Source organism: Coenobita brevimanus, chromosome 61 (assembly GCF_032717465.1).
Source record: "Coenobita brevimanus isolate Jiangsu-jjx chromosome 61, ASM3271746v2, whole genome shotgun sequence".
Classification (NCBI taxonomy): domain Eukaryota; kingdom Metazoa; phylum Arthropoda; class Malacostraca; order Decapoda; family Coenobitidae; genus Coenobita; species Coenobita brevimanus.
Window position 1 is genome coordinate 2071799 of NC_137014.1, and position 18061 is coordinate 2089859.

Sequence of the window (18061 nt, forward strand, 5' to 3'; positions counted from 1 at the left end):
GTTTCCTGATGTACAGGAAACCATTTGGCTTGTCACTCAGTGTAGAGTCACCCACAGGCAGAAGGAAGAGGAAAGAAACAAGGAAAGAAAGATAGAAGAAGATGGAAGGAAAGAAGGATGGAGGAGAGGACAGGGCAGACACCCAAGAGCAGCACTACATTGAGTGAGTGGATGGTGAGTGCCCCCACCTACCTTTTACATTTTTTAAAAACTTCTAAAGTGTCCAATGTTTGGACAGTGTGTTTAGAGATAGGTGCTATTAACCATTCTCATGTTTAAAGGGCAAATACATAGATGTCCAAAGTTTGGAAGAGCTGTCCGAAGTTAGGAAATTTGTTCCTAACAGCAACTGAGAATCAGTTATTGAAATTTGTGTGTGGAGTGCAGAGAGTGGTTAGGATAAAAAATACAGTTGTGACTCATGAAAGACTTGGAATGAGAAAGTCTGTTAACAAAAGTGTTGAAGAGAGCATGATGGTCATATGGAAAGAATGTGTATAATGAGGTTATTGAACAGGATACAGTATACAATCGTGTGTTTGGGAATATGCAGAGTTGGCTAAGAAGGTTGGTAGATGTGGTAAATGACTGAGAGAAAGTGAATAATGAAGACTGAGGAGGCCTGGGAACTGACATGGGTTTAGGCTGGTTGGATGATGAAATGGAACACATGAGTGCATTTAAGTACAGTACTTGGGTGGGTAGTGCATTGAGTAAGGACGGAAGTTTGGAGGGTGAAGTGCTTGAAAGGGTACAGCAGAGGGGAAAGGTTGCTGATTCTTTGAAAACAGTGATAAGAAATAGCAAAGTGAGCTTGGAAGTAAAAAAGTTGTTACATGATAGTAATGTATTGTGGTATTGTACCAACTCTAACATATGGAAGTGAAGCTTGGACCTTGTTGGAGGGACACAAGTCGAGAGTGAGAGCAGTGGAAATGAGTTTTTGAGCGGAGCATGTGGAGTTACATGGAAAGACAGACTGATAAATGAAGAAGTGAAGGAATGTTGTGGTGTTGATGTGGATGTAATAGAAAGCGTTAGGAGAAATACATAGAGGTGGTTTGGCCATGCGGAGAGGTTGGAGGGTGAGAGACCAACAAGGAAAATGTATGTGAGTGAGGTGGAAGGGGGGAGAGGGAGGATGAGGTGGAGGGATGGAGAGGTATATGAGAATGGAGGGGTGTGGGCAGGGGGGAGGACAGCAAAATGGCAGGGCACAGGATGACATGGAGGAGATTTGTTTGTGGCCACCCCATACGGGATTAATGCATCGGGCAATAGATAGCTGGATCCCCCCCCCCCCTGGATCCTACCTCGCTCTACCTGTGTGTGTGGGAAAAAGAAGCAGGATGATGATGATATGTTTTTGTAAGTACAGTAGCTCATAGAATTTCTCTTTCGCTTCAGACTGGCAACAGGAATCCGAATTGAGGGTAAATCAACGGTGTCAGATTGCTCAAATGCCACTGGTGGGAAGAGGGATGGACAGGCACGCAAGGCAGCACGACCACTTCATGGCAGCAAAGGCAATTTACACTCCACAATACTCAACGCGACCATCAGTGATGTACCCCCTCATAGGACCTCATCCAATGTATTCAGGTTGAAACATTTACCTGTGGGGATAAAGTTGTGTAACACTTAAAATTTCATATACTGTACATACAGTATTTAATAATGTAATGCCACAAAAGAGGAGTATGATTGTACTCTGACCTAAATGTAATAGTCTGTGTCATGGCTAAATGTGCTGAATATATAGTACAGTATGTTATGACAGAGAAATGGAAGAGAAAAGGTTTTGGGACCAAACATGTAGAGCGATGGAACACATGCCAGGGAATTGTGGGAGTGAATGGGATAGGGAAACACATTATAAGAATTGGTACAATTCCTGTAAATGATGTCATGGGTTGTCTTGGAGTAACTGAAAAGTAATAACAGCCTTGTCAAGTAATAAGTTATGCACAAGTAATTCACATATAGGAAACCCCTATTATCCAAAGAAGTTATGTCAAGTAAAAGTCCTTTTGGATGTGAATATTCAGCTATCGAGTATGATATAATGAAGGTTCTGTGGGGTTGTGTCAAGTGACCATCATGTGACTTTATTCTCCCCTTCCTTCCATATATATCTAATCATAATGTGCTCACCACACACTTAGAGCGACACATTGCACACTTACAGTAGCACATTACCTGCAGTAGAAGTAAAATAATACTCATTAAACACTTACAGTAACACAGTACCCGCAAAAGAATTAACAAAAGACTCACAACAGAACATTGAAGCAATTACCAGTACTTTAGCATAGTGCTTTAGTTCTTGTTGCTAAACCCCTGTCTGTCTGGCTGAGAAGACCCATTAACTGCAGGTAAACAACTGCCTCAGCAGGCCTGTCCTATAGGTATAGTACAGCACACATACTCCTTTTTTAAAATGATACATCTATTATTAATTTTTATTTATTTTGTTAATTTATTTATATATTTTTAACAGCTTATTAATCCTTAGGGGTGCATAATAAGTATACGCTTCCCTACTGCACATTTGCTGTGTTGATTCTGTTGATATTGTGGCTGAACATTTTACTGTAGCCTCTCCCTGCCCTAGCGTGGGAAAGGAGGTCCATATGGTGACAATTACATTTTACTGTTCATAAACCGAGTTGTAGCAATTTTACTTTGCATGGATAAGTTCAGTGTGGTACTGTACATTGCAAACTTGTGAGCTTAGATCAGTACTACAGTGTAGTTTGTGAAGCACTTTATTATTAGTTAGGTAACGGTTTGTTTTCTCACTGTTTAGCACAACAATGGTGGGTGGTTTTGCTCCGGGCAGTCGAAAGCTGGACATAACAGGAGTCTCGTTGCCTGACTTACCGGATGTCTCGGCCATTGAACCCGAGGGCAAGATTGCAGAGTCAACCACTTTGTCAGTAAGTCAGATATGAGCTTTTCCCACAGAAATAACTTGAACACTTGGGAAATACTAGCATATTCATTCATTCATTGCCAGACGCCATGTATCCCAAACGGGGTGGCCAAGGGCTTAGAGTTAATTGTTTTACAGGGAGGGGCACTAATCCTCCACCAACCCCACTTGACATGTAGGGAGAACTAGCATATTATCTGCACATATTTGCAGTTCATGTCATTGAACTAGCATATTATCTGCACATATTTGCAGTTCATGTCATTGTGCTTTTCTGTCATTGAGCTATGTCGAATAAGCTGCAAAAAGCTAAAAATCTGGGCCAAGTTAAGATGAAAAGAGTGTTACAACCTTGTTGGCCACTGCCACAGGCTCTAACAGCAGTAGTTCAGTTTAGGAAAAACTAGCCCCGTTAATCCTTCCTCGTAGGGTCAGCCTTTCAGTGTACACTGTATGAACTCAGGCATCATAATAACACAGGCTTCTTGTGTTTCTAGTCTTTATTTTCCAAGTAATTACAGTGTCTGCTTGCCAACTTAACTAATTTCACAAGTGCCAGAGCTATGCTAACTTCACAAGGCCACAAGTAAACTGACTTTCTGTACTCTCTCCCCCATCCCTTTTATAACCTTCCTTGCTACTTGAACATTCTGGGTACTCCTAGCAGCAACAGAGCTCTAATTCAGAGCTCTAGCCTATAAACTGATATTAAATCTGAATATTATGTGATTTAAAAAACAATAATCGAAATAAAGCAATATAGAAAAAATAAAAATAAAAATTCATGCATAACTACAAAATACATTCACTCACATCAGTAGGCTACCTGGCAACTCTGACTAGCAACTAAAAATGCTAAAATTACCCAGAATATTCCACAACCACCTAACTACCACTTCTGCATCTTAACTACACAGTTTATATCATGAGTTTTCACCCTACCCATCAGTGCTTGATAACACTTGGAACAGCTTATAAGTGTGCTTTTTGGTGCAATAATTATCTGATGATAGGAAAAAATGAATTTCATTAGAATGGTAAACATTAGGATTAGGTGCTGACAAGGAGCCTACATGTGATGAAGCTGTGCACCATTGTGGAGCAGCAGTTGTGACCACCCAGGAGCCAAACCTCCTCATATTTCCCTGTACCTTGATGTGGAAAGGACCTTGGTCCAGCTATAATGAGGTACTGTCTACCACAAGGGAACACTGTCCTTGTATGTTGTATGTACTGTTCTGTACAGAAAGCACATTGAAAATCAGTATGGTGAATCCATAGCTACTGACACTGATGACTTCATTAGGCCTGAGATCATCGCCATAAGTTTCATGTGCTGCAGGTCCACAACACAGATTTTCAAAGTCTTTGGAGAGAGCAACAGGATGTGTGATGCCAACTGTACCCGTAGGACAACCTCACATAGCAGTTGTTTGCCTGTGGTCGACCGTTCTGTCTGGCCAGATAGGCTGGGGTTATGCAACAACAGCAACATTAATATAATAAGCAGCTACCTAGATTATAGAAACTTATTTGATTTGTACACTCACTGTAGTCACCTACATCTGGTGAGTGGATGATTGGAACTCTCACTGACCACAAGTAAGAGAACTGTTAGATGATGAAAGGAGTGGATACAGTTTGTGAGGTGATGTACAGGACAAAGTTGCACCCTGCTTGTACACTGAGTAACTCTGGCATAAATAAATTGTGTGTGTGTATGTGTTTGTGTGTGTGTGTGTTTTCCATGAATGGTGAGTGGATGACTATGGCTCATTTCACTGAGTATTCTAGTGGTACCTACTTATACTTGGTCAGTGCTAAAACCTTTTGTGGTTAAGCTCTGGATATACTGTACCCAACACAAGTATAAGGATGTGATGATAATATTAGGAAGACAATGAAAATAGTTTAACTTTGAATAAATTTTGCACAGGGGAGTAATTAACAGACTGGCACCTCATCATTAACTTGATACTGTAGTTAATGGAATATCTCAGTCTGGAAGGTGTACATGAAGCGCATCTAAAAGAAAAATACCCAAACAGTATGTGTAAATGGTTAGCCCAGTGATATGGAACCAGAAATCCTGTGGCTGGCAAGATTTGTGAATGAGTTTGTGGCCCATTCAACAAGACATGCCATTGATAGTTCTCCCTCTCTTATGCTTTGTCTTCCCTTGTGTTCTGGATCCTGCCTCCCTGTATCCTTAGGTACAGGTAAAGTGCATGATGATATATATATATATATATATATATATATACAGTATATATATATATATATATATATATATATATATATATATATATATATATATATTTTTATATTTATATATATATATATATATTTTTTTTTTTCCAGCAAGGGGAGAAAAGTGAAGTTGTGGAAGTGACGAGTGAGGATTTAGAGCAGGAGTACCTGAGCTACCTGCAGTGGCACTACCTTGATGTTACCAGTGATGCTGCCTTCACTCACCACATCACACAGCTTCAGGTCACTCTCTTTTGTTACTGTATTGTACTATGCATATGGTGGTGTAGGGCTTACAAACCCAGTCAGAGGGACAAAGTTGAGGTGTGCATAAAGTCATTCTCCAGAAAGCTTGACTATCTGTCTATTGCCAGACACCTTCATCCTTAGGGGGTGGCCAGAAACAAATCACCCTGTCCTCTGCCTTTTGGTTGCCCTCCCTTCAACCCAGATCCCTCTTTCTCAGATATCTTTCCACTAAATCCCTCCATCTCATTCTTGGTCTCCCTCTCCTCGTATCCCCTTCCCCTTTACTCAGATGCACTCTTCTAGTCACTCATTTTCCATCCTCTCCACATGGCCAAACCATCTCAGAGCATCTCTCCTACTGTCAGTCACTTCTAAATCAACACCACAGTGGTTCTTTACTCCAAGAGATGACTTATGTTGTTTCATTTCATATGAATAATGCCATGAAGGTAAGTAGGCCAGTTATCTATCTGTAAATGTACTAGATTATATTAGTCTTGCCTCAGCCACTACACAACAAGGGGGATAATATGGCAGTGGCCATTACCCTTACTGATAATTTATGCTTTTGGAATGGAACCAGGATTCCAAAGATGTGAATGGTTGTGCGGCCAACTTCACTGGTCGTGCTGTCAGAAGTTCACCTACTGTTATGGTTTTTTCTTTATTTTTGGATCCTGCTCCATTTTCTTCATATGACTATACCATTGGAGCACAGTCTCTTCAGTTCTATTATCCATGGACTTTCTTACTTCACATCTTTCATTTTTTTTTTCTTTCTTTCTTAACCTGTTCACTCTGCACACCCCACACATTTCTCAATAACCCCATATCCACTGCTCTAACTCTTGATATTTCATTTTCATGCCACACCTAAGTCACATTTAAATAACTTCCTCATGCAGTCCTTTTATAGCTGCCACACTCAGACCTTTGTTGTGTATGAAAGTCATTATAGCCCTATCCTTTTTTCCTTCCTTGTGTTACTCTATTTTCCACTTTCTTTGCACATTTACCTCTCTTTTCTACCTGTGCACCAAGGTACTTAAACTCTGTCATCAATTTAAGTCTCTCTCCATTCACCAGAACATCACATAATTCTTTAGCTGGATTTGCTTTCAAAGCATGGCAGTCATAGACATCGGGTAAATTTTGTACCAGTCTGCAAAGTTCTTGTTCACAATTAGCCATATGCATAGCATGAACTTCATGAAGCAGATTTCAGGTACTCCTCCCTTCACCATTCATTAATATCTTGATCTCTTTCTCTATAACTGAGTTTTTACCTCATGTATAACCCATCCATGGGAATTCTTCACTGGTACTCCATAATGAGAAAGTAACAGCTAAATAATCCTCTTCAACATCAGGACGTGATATCCTTCTTCGAACACTTGTCCAGCGAGAAGCTTAAAGAAGTGAGTGAGCAGAGGCGAGTTGCAAACCTTCTCTTGCACCACCAAAGAGCCAGCGAGGCACATCACCAGCAGATGGAGTTACTTCAATCCCTTGTTGGTTAGTACCTTGATCATTTATGATATTAAGGTTAACATTCAAATTCTGCATCACCTTTTTAGTTTTGTGAATGGGTGATACAAGGTATATGGTTGGCCAGAAATTTATTTTTGCCATCTGGGAAGGTGGTAGCAAAAAATAAATGGACTGTAATTAATGATATAAAGAGGAATTGTGACTGGTGCTGTGAAGGAGGACTGAGTTGTGTCCTGTTTAAGTTGATACTCATAAGGAGAATTCTGTCAGGTTCATAATGTTTTTAAATCTTAATCTTTTACTCATTCACCCTTACCCACTGGCCTGTATTCATATGGAGTGGGAAGATCCGTACATGTTACCCCTGTTGGGCTGGTTCTTTGTAAGGAAGTTTACCTCCCCTGAGGCATTGTTCTGTAACCAGTGTAAACTGCACCTCATATGAGGCTTGCAGTTTGGCCCATGCCGACCTTCATTGTTCCTCATAATAAGGTGTGCAGCGTGACAAGAGTCAGCCCCTTCAGCCCAAAGACTTCTTTTCACTTTGTTGTAGTCTAGGGGGCATCCCATGCTCTGAAGAGGTTAATAAAGGCAGTGTCTGACCCCTTCAGCTGGAAAAGTTTATCCAACCATCATCCAATCCTACATTGTCCCATGAGGGGCGTAGGAGCCCGGGGCTAGGCAGTTGGTCCCGACATTTAAAGTGAGAGTGACCAGCCTCACTCATCCCTGAGTGGCATTACATGAGCAGTCAACCCCAACCATCCCTTGGATATAAACCTTCACCGACTCAATCCGATTGGAGCACAATAATTACCCACTAAATCTACAGATGCCAAAATTTGGTTATATGGTTACCACCCAGCGTAGTAAATGGTTTCCTGGTGTATAGGAAACCATTTGGCTTGTCACTCAGTGTAGAGTCACCCACAGGCAGAAGGATGAGGAAAGAATGAAGGAAAGAAAGACAGAAGAGGGAGTGTAAAGTCACCCGTAGGCTGAAGGACAAGGAAAGAATGAAGGAAAGAAAGACAGAAGAGAACAGAAGGAGAGAAGGATGGAGAGGAAAGGGCAGACACCCGATAGCAGCACTACATCGAGTGAGTGGATGATGAGCACCGCTCGTAAAATATAAAATCATCAAGAAATAGAAATAATTTAATATAAAGATGTAATCAGTGTTAAGGAGTTAAGGAAATATGTTACATTATTTATAATGATTAACCCTGACAATGATGTTTATTTTGTAGTTTGAAGTGATGACAGTGAACTGGTACAGTTGCAGATTTTTATTTTTGTTCATCTTTATGATAAAAATGTCCTCTTTTAATTAATCCTTCCAGGATGGATATGACTGTTCTTAGTTTGTTCCTGCCACTTTAGTTTAGTAGAGACCTCATGTACTGAGTAGGCATTAGTGAAAGCCTTATCTGACCCCACCAGTGCAGTCTCATCATCGTCACCATCACCGTCCTAACCATTTTTTCGGTCTGAGAATTGTATTACCTTAGGTGGTAAGGTGGCAGTAAAAATTATATATATATATGTCATTCTGCTGATGTATGTTGCCATGTGTGTATACAATCCCTCAGACAATGTACCAGGCTCAGAGGATGCACTGAACAGCATGAGCAGAGAGTTGGAGAAGTGCCTCAATCAGGTGAAAATGGATAATTTGTACATCCCTCACAGCCACAAGGAGTACAGAGGTAAGGGGCACGTCTTGGTTTCACTGTGCTGTGATTTGTAAAATTGATAAATAAATAATTAATTAATTAATCATCATCATCGTATATGATGATGAGAGAGGGGGGTGTGAGCTGGGAGCAAAGCAATGAAGTGGCATTGGATAGGGCGACATGGTGGCGATTTGTTTGTGGCCACTTCTTACGGGATTCTGTTCACTCATCATCATCTAATCCTGTGTTGCCCCATGAGGAGCATAGGAGCCCGGGGCTAGGCAAGTTGGGCCTGACATTTAAGATGAGAGTGACCAGCCTCACTCATCCCTAAGTGGCATTACATGAACAGTAAACCCCAACCACCCCTTGGATATAAACTGACACAGGCTCAACCTGGTTAGAGTGCCATAATTACCCATTAAACTGCCAGGTGCCATAGTATGGTTATATGGTTACCACCCACCATAGCATATGGTTTCCTGGTGTATATAATAAAAATAAAATAAATTTGTGTGTGTGTGTGTGTGTGTGTGTGTGTGTGTGTGTGTGTGTGCGTGCGCACATGCACGCACATGTATGCACATGCATCTGTACATGTGTGTGTATGTGCATTACGTTATCAACATGATCTGTTTATGTGGTGATCATACCACTGCTGCATGTTGTCATCAGTCTTATCATGGACACTGACGTATCCTTCAACCTTTCATCGTCATCCATTATTATTATTTTTTTATTTATTTATTTATTTTTTTTTTATCAGGAGTGTTGGGGTCTGGGGCTAGGCTTCTCAGTGACAACATTTAAGGCAAGGGTGACCTGCCAAAATAACCCTTGAGTGGCATTATGTGAGCAGTAAACCCCAGCCATCCTTGAAATGGAAACCCCCACAGGCTGCATCCAGTTGAAAGTACTTTATCCCACTAGACCACCAGACATCACTTGGTTTTATGGTTTCCACCTAGCATAGTATTGTAACTCAGCGTAGAATCACCTGAAGGCGACACTACATCGAGTGAGTGGATGATGAGTGCCCCCATATACCACATCTCAACCCTATAATTAAAGGCCACTATCTTGACCAACAGTGTATATGCCCCTCTAGTGATCCTCTATGGGCACTACTGTCTTTCCCCCCTCCTGCCACACAAAAATTCCCTTCCAATTTTAGATGCATACTGTAACTTTTTTTTTCTTCCTCCCCCTAAGTCTGGCCCCACTTATGCAGTTAATCCAATGATCTTGCAACTCTTTACAGCTGTCTTCATTGTGCATGCATTTCCTATTTTTTGCGACATTGTCCAACATAAACATGTAACTACTGTGCTCAATATTTATGGCAGGTGCAGGAGAAAGACACCTTCATTGGTGGCACTGATGTAATCTGGTGATTCTGCTGCGTGGTTGTTCAAATGCCCATCAGACCCTCTTACATCCTCTGAAGAGAGGATGTTGGGGTACAGGGGAGGGGCAGCTTCAGCCTGTAGTCACCAGGTTCATGTTTGATGAACCTGGAGAAACAATGGCAACTAACATGTATTTTACTATGGCAATGAAAATGGGACTCATGCAAGATTGTGGGGCCATGGATCCTCCTTCCCTGGCCCTGGCACACAGACATATACCAATACACAGACCCATCACCATCCAAGAGCTCCATGCAAGCATTATTGCACTTGGGATTTCCAGGGAAATGTTGTACATCTAATACAGGTGTTGTTGTTGGTGCTGTTGTTGCAACCCAAGTGTCATTTGAATATGAACCCAGCAAACTGCGGGCTGAAATTACTTTCTCCTGTTGTCCACCATCCTTCTTGTAGAAAATAGGGAAAGTTGAGGGACGTGTGTATGATTGGGCAGCATAGCAGTCTTACTGCATAAGTCCCACATCTGGAAAGCATCCTTTACCAACATAGGTTCATTTGCCAGAGAGTAGTAGGTCATTAGTTATCACTGAGCTGAGATGGTATTACCTCAAGAGTGAGGTGAGACTGAAAGCTTGGTAGCTAGCCAGACAGACATCATTCACAGTCACCAAACACAGTCACAAGTAGATAGTCAAGCTCTTAAGGCTGCCAAGATATGCACACCATCAAAGGTCTTATGACGTGTGAAATTTTTGTTCTCAGAAGTTTCAATAAATTGTTGGGACCAGATTATTTTGCTTTGTTTTGGACCATGGCTAAGTTTCCAAACCAATGCAACCTTGGTTGCATGGCCAATCCAGTATCAAGGTTCCTGATGAAGAAGCAATGTGTTATTTTGATTTGACTGATGACCATCAGACGAGGGTATACCATAAAAGACTGCTATACAGCCACCATTCATCTCTACATCAGCACCACCTCAAAATACAACCCTAACATACCCCATTGTACCCCCAGCTGTGTATGGTGCTCCCCGCCATTACACAACACACTTGCTACGGTACTACAGCCACCTATGTTATGTGGCACAGACAGGTCTTGAGCCTGACCCTTAAAAGTCTTTGAGGTGGTTGAATATTTTCAGCCCTTGTAGTCAGAAACTAGGTGAACTAAAGGACACAGTAACAAAACCTTACATAATTTCTTTCTTTATTAGTTTTCATGATATCGACTCAGCAGCATTCTTTTCCACATAATGTCGATGCACAGTATCCTTGTAGTGCAGTCAGTCTTGGTATGGTTTCGCATTCCTTGTTGATCTTATCTTCCACAACCTTCTCAGTGCAAACATACTGTATTTGTATAATGAAACATTGCAGTTAATATAAAATCATTCTTTTTCTAGATGGACTGTCAGGGGCACTGCAAACACAGCTGTCATTGCTGAGTGACCTTATTAAATTTACTGAGCCACACATGAAGACACTGGATCCAATAAACAACCTTCTTAGTGAACTGCAGAGCACAACTCAGTATATTCATCAGTAAGTATACCACCATGTGAGAGTTTATTTATAGCTAATATTCTGATGGTTAGCATGGGTTGTATAGACACTTTCTGTTTTAGATATAGTTTTGCTCTGCATTAGCTGAAGTTTTACTATTCACTGCCATTTGCATTTCAGAGTTTTGTTGATGTTTGAGAGCATCGTGATTTGAAAGTAAATGTAGTCAAGAGGGTAGCGTTAGTTGTTGAGAGAGAAGGTGACCCCCAGTGTGGGTTTCTTGTGAATGAATAATGATGAATTGGTGTGAGAGTTTAAGTTCCTGGGTGCTGTGATAGAAAAGATGTACTGTAATTGTGTAAAGGAAGTGGAGAGTAGGATGCCACAGGGAACAGATGTCTGGTGCTAGCAAGGCCTTGACACTAAATGGACTAGAGTATGGCAAGATTACATAAAGGAGTTTTAGTGTCCACATTACCATGGGTGGGAGACATTGGTGTGACATGAAAAAAAGTCAGGAGTTGGGGCAGTGATGCAGTTATTTGTGTGGTCTATTGATATTTTCAGTTACTAAGTTTTTATTCCTTGCATACTTTTTCCTGTTTGTATGAAGTTCATTAATCATTCATTCATCATCTTATCCTGTGTTGCCCATGAGGAGTAGGAACCCAGGGCTAGGCAAGTTGGTTCTGAGATTGAGATGAGAGTGACCAGCCTCATTCATCCCTGAGTGGCATTATGTGAGCAGTAAACCCCAACCATCCCTTGGATATAAACCTGTACCGGCTTAATTGGATTGGAGTGCCTTAATTGCCCACTAAACCACCAGGCCCCATAATTTGGTTATATGGTTTCCGCCCAGCGTAGTAAATGGTTTCCTGGTGTACAGGAAATAATTTGTCACTCACTGTAGAGTCATTCGTAGACAAAAGAAAGAGGAAAGAATGAAGTAAAGAAAGACAGAAGAGGAAGAAAGGAAAGAAGGAAGGTCGAGAGGAGAGGGCAGTCACCTGAGAGCAGTACTGCAGTGAGTGAGTGGATGGTGAGCACCTCCACCTACCATGTTAACATACAGTATGTAGTACAGAATATGCATTATTAAACATCAGCATACATTTATTGCAAGAACACAGCAAGCAAGTGCATGCTTCAGTTCAAAGTGGCTCATTATTTTCCTGCAAGACTTATGTGTCAACAGATAAACCAGAATGCTGAGTGGGATTTACTGTGAAATTTGCAAGAACATGTCTGAATGCCAAGATATGAATTTATGTTGTACAGGTGTGTAAACCTACCATCTGTTGCCTAGGTGATGGTGAAACCGGGTGGTGCTCATCTTCCTTAAGGTTATGTGTGAAAACAAAATACCCTGGTTCTGTGCCATCAGAGCTCCAGTATCAAACTAACAACAAACAACCTTCTGGTAGATGTATGCTTTACTTTAACCCCTTAAACGCGGCTGTGTACAGTCGTTCCCCCCCGAGTGGCGGGGTTGTATCGCGGTCTGAGTACCTGTAGGAAAATATTCGCCAAAAATCAGAGATTAACCCTAGAACATTATACTTGGTATGGCAGATAGTACTTACATTCAGCTTTCTCCAGAGACAGGTGTTGAGCCTTCGTGGACTACCCAAGGACTTATGGATACTTGCAAAGTTGGGTAACCAAATCTTCACTTTCACACCTCCAGCAACCCGGTTTCCCCTCTACCACAGCCTCATTCTGTCACAGTAAACTTTATACTACAACGTAAAGGTAGTTAGGAATCTGTATTTGTACAATAAGCACTGAAAATAAGGCTAAAATCAACGGAGCGTACGGCCGACATGCACTGTGGCGGCGGTCTTCCCGTCACTCAACAAACATTTCCATTTTCACAGCTAAAAACATGTATACTACATTATTTTCGATCATATTACTTCCCAAAAGATCACCACGGCGCGCTTTTTATTCTGCCTTACGTCCGCCACTTTATTCTCGTTCCTGTCGGCCGCTTGCACTGACTGGGAAGAGCTAGAACTCGCCATAATGTCACTTTGAAAGCCTGCAGTAAACTGACGCTAAACAGGGGCAAACCGTGAGAAAAGAAGTTAGTGTTACAACTGGGGAAACAAGCGTTTCCTAGTAGCATAAACTGCTTGTGAGAGGAGAGCGCAGATTTACAGTTCTGAGCGCTCAGAGCGCTGCCATGTATCACAGCCAGGCTGGCCGGGCCGTGGTGGTGGGGGGGACGGGGGGGAAACGCGATATTTGGCAACAGCTGAGGTCAGTAGTACAAAGGTAAAGTATGCTAGTTGTAGCTAGAGGGTGGTGGTACTGATAGACAATACCAGCTGGAGCCTGCTTGCCCGCGGTTATTCAAAATTTACTAGAATCGCAAACGCGACGACCCGCCGTCATGTCCTTTTGGCCGAGCGTCGCAAACGCGACAATCCGCGTTTAAGGGGTTAAGCAACTGAAAGACCTTACCAGTTCAATTCATATTCCTTCAGTTTGTTTTGTGTATTTTTCTGACTATTTTCAGGGTAGTAAATTACTGTTTCCTGCTATTTAAAAAAAAAGAAAAAAAAAAAAACTACGATTGTTACTGACATAATGGAAGATAGCTGTTCAATGTACTCAAAAGTGGATTTCGTTCCCCAATTTCCCAACTGGAGGTTAGGTTAGATTAAATTATTAGGTATGGTACAGTTAAGCTACATTAGGTTAGGTTTAATTAAATGCTCCCTTCTGTCATGACACAGACAAATCAAACAAGTTGTTTCAGTGGAACAGCTAAAAAGAATGGGGAAGGTGATTTAATAAGAAATGTACTCCTACACTCCTTATGGGGCAACGCAGGATTGGATGAAGGATGGATGGATTTATTTATCATTGTCATCATAGGTTTATTTACCACCTCAGAAATAATCAGAAAAATATAACTGACCATCAGGAAGAAGAACTAATTTGGTAAGGTGCTTCTACTGCTTAGAGTGTTTGTCTGCCCAGCCTTCCCTACAGTGAGCATTATACACTTTCCCAGACTCCCAGCTGTTTACACCTACATTTCTGTATATAGTGCATTTTAAAAGAAAAATACAGTACCCAAAAGTATGTGTGGATGATTGTTTGAGGTGGAGCCAAGGTTTTGAACGCTTGAGATGTGTGGATGATTGGCCTATTTCACTGGGTACGTTCATACTAGTTCACTTATTTTTGCAATTTTCCTACCACCCCATAATTTTAATGGAAATTGGGGTTAGGATGATGATAGTGAATACTGAATACTGTAAAATGGTGCAGGATTATCTTTTGGAAACAGTCTAGACGGTGTAAAGGTCGGTCAGATGTCATGAGGCACTGTTGTACTGTTCATCTCTACATTGTAGGCTTTTGGGCCTGTGACATGTTATTCACCCACTATCTTGAGTTACAAGGCCACTGCATCATCTAGCTTCACAGTTACCTTTCCTAGATGGTAACTCAGGTTCTGTTCTCATTTTACCTACCAAATCACAAAGGGTAATGGTGTTACATGAACACACCAGGCTTCAGACCCTGGTGATATTGGGCTGACAGCTTCATAGCAGTGCTAACTAACCAGGGGAAGGCAGTGGCTCAATCGGTAGAGAGATGGCCTGCAGTCCTAACGGACCCAGGTTCGAATCCCGGCTGGGGCAGGGAACAGTTTAAGGATTTGAATTTCATTAAATCAGGCTTTACTCATCTACCAGAAGACCCGCCGACATGTCGTAAAAATACCCCCGCTAATACCAATACACCAGTCCTGTATGAGACAGCCCTAGCATGTATTCAATATGGACGGTGGGTGTTAGCGCCGAAGTGGTGACATGTAGAGGTGTATGGTATGTAGGAGGACTACTGGGCCATGATAGCAGGCTGTGAAGCCTATGCCCAGAGTCAGACACATAAAAAAAAAAAAAAAAAAAAAAAAAAAAAAAAAAAAATGGTCACCACAAATCATGTAAAGAATATTGAGAATTTAAGTAGCTGTCTGAAACTTCTTCAAAGAGTAGCTGCAGCCTCACATATATTATTTCAGTGTCACATTCAGAGTTGAAAATTTCAGGGTGTCTGACAGTAAATGGAAATACAGTACTTACCTCAAGGTACAGCTACCATGAGTCAGTATAATTAATGTTCCATCACAACAGCACCCAAAGAGAATCCTTACCTCAGTGTGCAGTTTCAGGGAATCTCATTGTTCTACCACAGACAGAACCATCCTAGTGGGATAGTAAAGGACTGGATAATTCATGGGTGATACGTTAATTGCTTGAATATACCATTCACATTTTATCTTTTGATTTCATTTTATGTTATTAACCCCTAGCTGCCGGCGGATGGTTATATCCGACATAATATTGGTGAGCCAGGGGTGCCCAGTGTTGGATATAGCCACAAGTGTTTGTGCACCACAGTTTGAAGTGGCCACCACTTGATCTTGTCACCAAAGGGTTGGGAGAGACTTCTGCCACACGAGGCAAGCATACATCAGTCGTCTGTGACTTTGCCAGGTGTAGGATATGGCACCTGGTGGTTTAGTGGGTAATTAAGGTGCTCCAATCAGATTGAGCCAGCGCAGGTTTACTAGCCAAGGGGTGTTTGGGGTTTATTGCCCGTGTAATGCCACTCAGGGATGAGTGAGGCTGGTCACTCTCATCTTCAATGTCAGGACCAACTTGCCTAGCCCTGGGCTCCTACCCTCCTCATGGGGCAAGTAGGTGATGATGAATGATGGTGTAAAAGACAATGTTTTCTTAAACCTTTCGTCCAGTTCCGTTCCTGCCTCACATGGAATCCTTGCCTCGTCCACCCCTGCCAAGCTCCTTTCCAAGGACACTCGTAAAGGGCTCATTGATAGTGTCATAGGGTGTGCCGTGGATGCAACTGTGTCTAGTTTATCTAGTAATAGAGAAGTTATCACGTTGAGAGTGAAGTGAGTCACGGTTGCTCGCACACGCATGAATACATCCTGTCTCGAGCGCCAAAAGTTAATCATCTTCTTCACATCCTTATCCATTGACACGACCACCTACAGACTGGGGGATGCTTTTAGTTGTAAGAAAAAGAGTGAGTGAGTAATATGGTCTTTGTTTCCCTAACTACTATATTTTCCGTGATATTAATGTTTGAAACTGGCTGTTTTCGAAAAAATGTCAGGGTTAAATGTGCACTCTGGAAATTGTTGTATTTTATATCACCTAAATTTTGTTGAATCCCAGGTAAAATAATGACTTGGAGGCATCATGGAGCTGACAGGGAACTATATTTGTTCTTTTTTAATCAATTGTTTTTTATTTTAGGTGTGAGCATGAAGTGCTGCAAGCAGCCAGCCTGGTGGTACAAGAGGCATCACTGAAAATAGGTGCTAAACAAATGGATGTCCCACCTGCCACCTCTCAGCCAGACGACTCACTCCACTCTCTTACTTTGGTGCCATCTTCATGAAGACCTTATGAAAAGTCCTGAGGTTAGCTGGCAGCATATTGATGGTAAATTTATTATTTAAATGAAGGATGGGACTGGAGTGTACTGTTGTTGTGATGAGGAGGGGTAGATTGAGATGGTTTGGGCATGTTGAGAGGATAGAGGATGACAGTTGGGTGTGGATGGTGAGAGGTGTGTTTGTCGAGGGTAAGGTTGCAAGAGGCAAACCGAAAAAGACCTGGGATGAGGTCATAGAATGTGACCTCAGGGATAAGGGACTAAATAGGGAGACTGCCAGAGATTGAGCAGCATGGGAAGCTGCCATTAGGTGACCAAGGCCGACACATGCAAACATGCTGGAACATTTATGAATGATACAATGAATTTTCAGTTTTCCCTATTGTTTACTGGATGTCATATTTTATTGTGTACAATAAAGTACAGTACTTCATTTTATTGTAGATATGTACCCTGATCTATCTATTGCCACCCCTTACGGGATTAAGGAGTCTGTCAGTAGATAGATAGATAATGTTCCCTGATATTTGGAATATGTATATTTGTGAAAATAGTACAGTACAGTTCCTAAATTTCAAAATGGCTGGGGTCAAGGCTTTTTTATTATTTTATTTCTTATTTATTTATTTATTTATTTTTTTCCTGGAAAAATTTCATTACCATCAAATAAATGTTTAGACGTGCAGCCATCTCATGTCATTACCTTCACCAGTCACTTTAATAATACTGCTGTTTGTTGTCTCAGAGTCATGATTTTGATAAGTTATAGACTGCCAGCAGATTGTCACCAAAACATTAATTAATAACTCTTAAATACAGTAACATGTGAACAATCTCATCTACACAGTCTTACCATCACACCGCCCAAGTAGGCACATACAGATGTTTTGTTCTTTTCCTGTTTATGGACAGTAATAAAGATAATGAAAGCAGTCATCCCTGCTATATTAAGCTGTATCTTCAAATGGTGAAACAGCATATATATATATCATCATCATCATCATCATCATCATCATCATCATCATCATCATCATCTGGACCTCCTTTCCCACCCAAGGGCAGGGTGAGGAGTAGCAATGTCTAAACAGCCCAAAATTGCCCAATCCAATGGGCCACGCGTCCATTCACTCA

At 41.5% G+C, this 18061-nt stretch overlaps 1 protein-coding gene across 1 annotated transcript in view; it reads left to right on the forward strand.

Annotated features, from left to right (window-relative positions):
• LOC145403598 (uncharacterized) overlaps nt 1–17303 on the forward strand; it is a 31309-nt gene extending 14006 nt beyond the window's left edge. The window contains exons 5-11 of the mRNA XM_080275274.1: nt 1408–1602; nt 2810–2939; nt 5297–5428; nt 6805–6949; nt 8518–8634; nt 11380–11518; nt 16789–17303. Of these exons, the coding sequence (XP_080131400.1) occupies nt 2817–2939; nt 5297–5428; nt 6805–6949; nt 8518–8634; nt 11380–11518; nt 16789–16933 (801 nt within the window). The 5' untranslated portion in view covers nt 1408–1602; nt 2810–2816 and the 3' untranslated portion in view covers nt 16934–17303. The remainder of the gene's footprint in view (nt 1–1407; nt 1603–2809; nt 2940–5296; nt 5429–6804; nt 6950–8517; nt 8635–11379; nt 11519–16788) is intronic.
• The last annotated feature ends 758 nt before the right edge of the window (nt 17304–18061 follow it).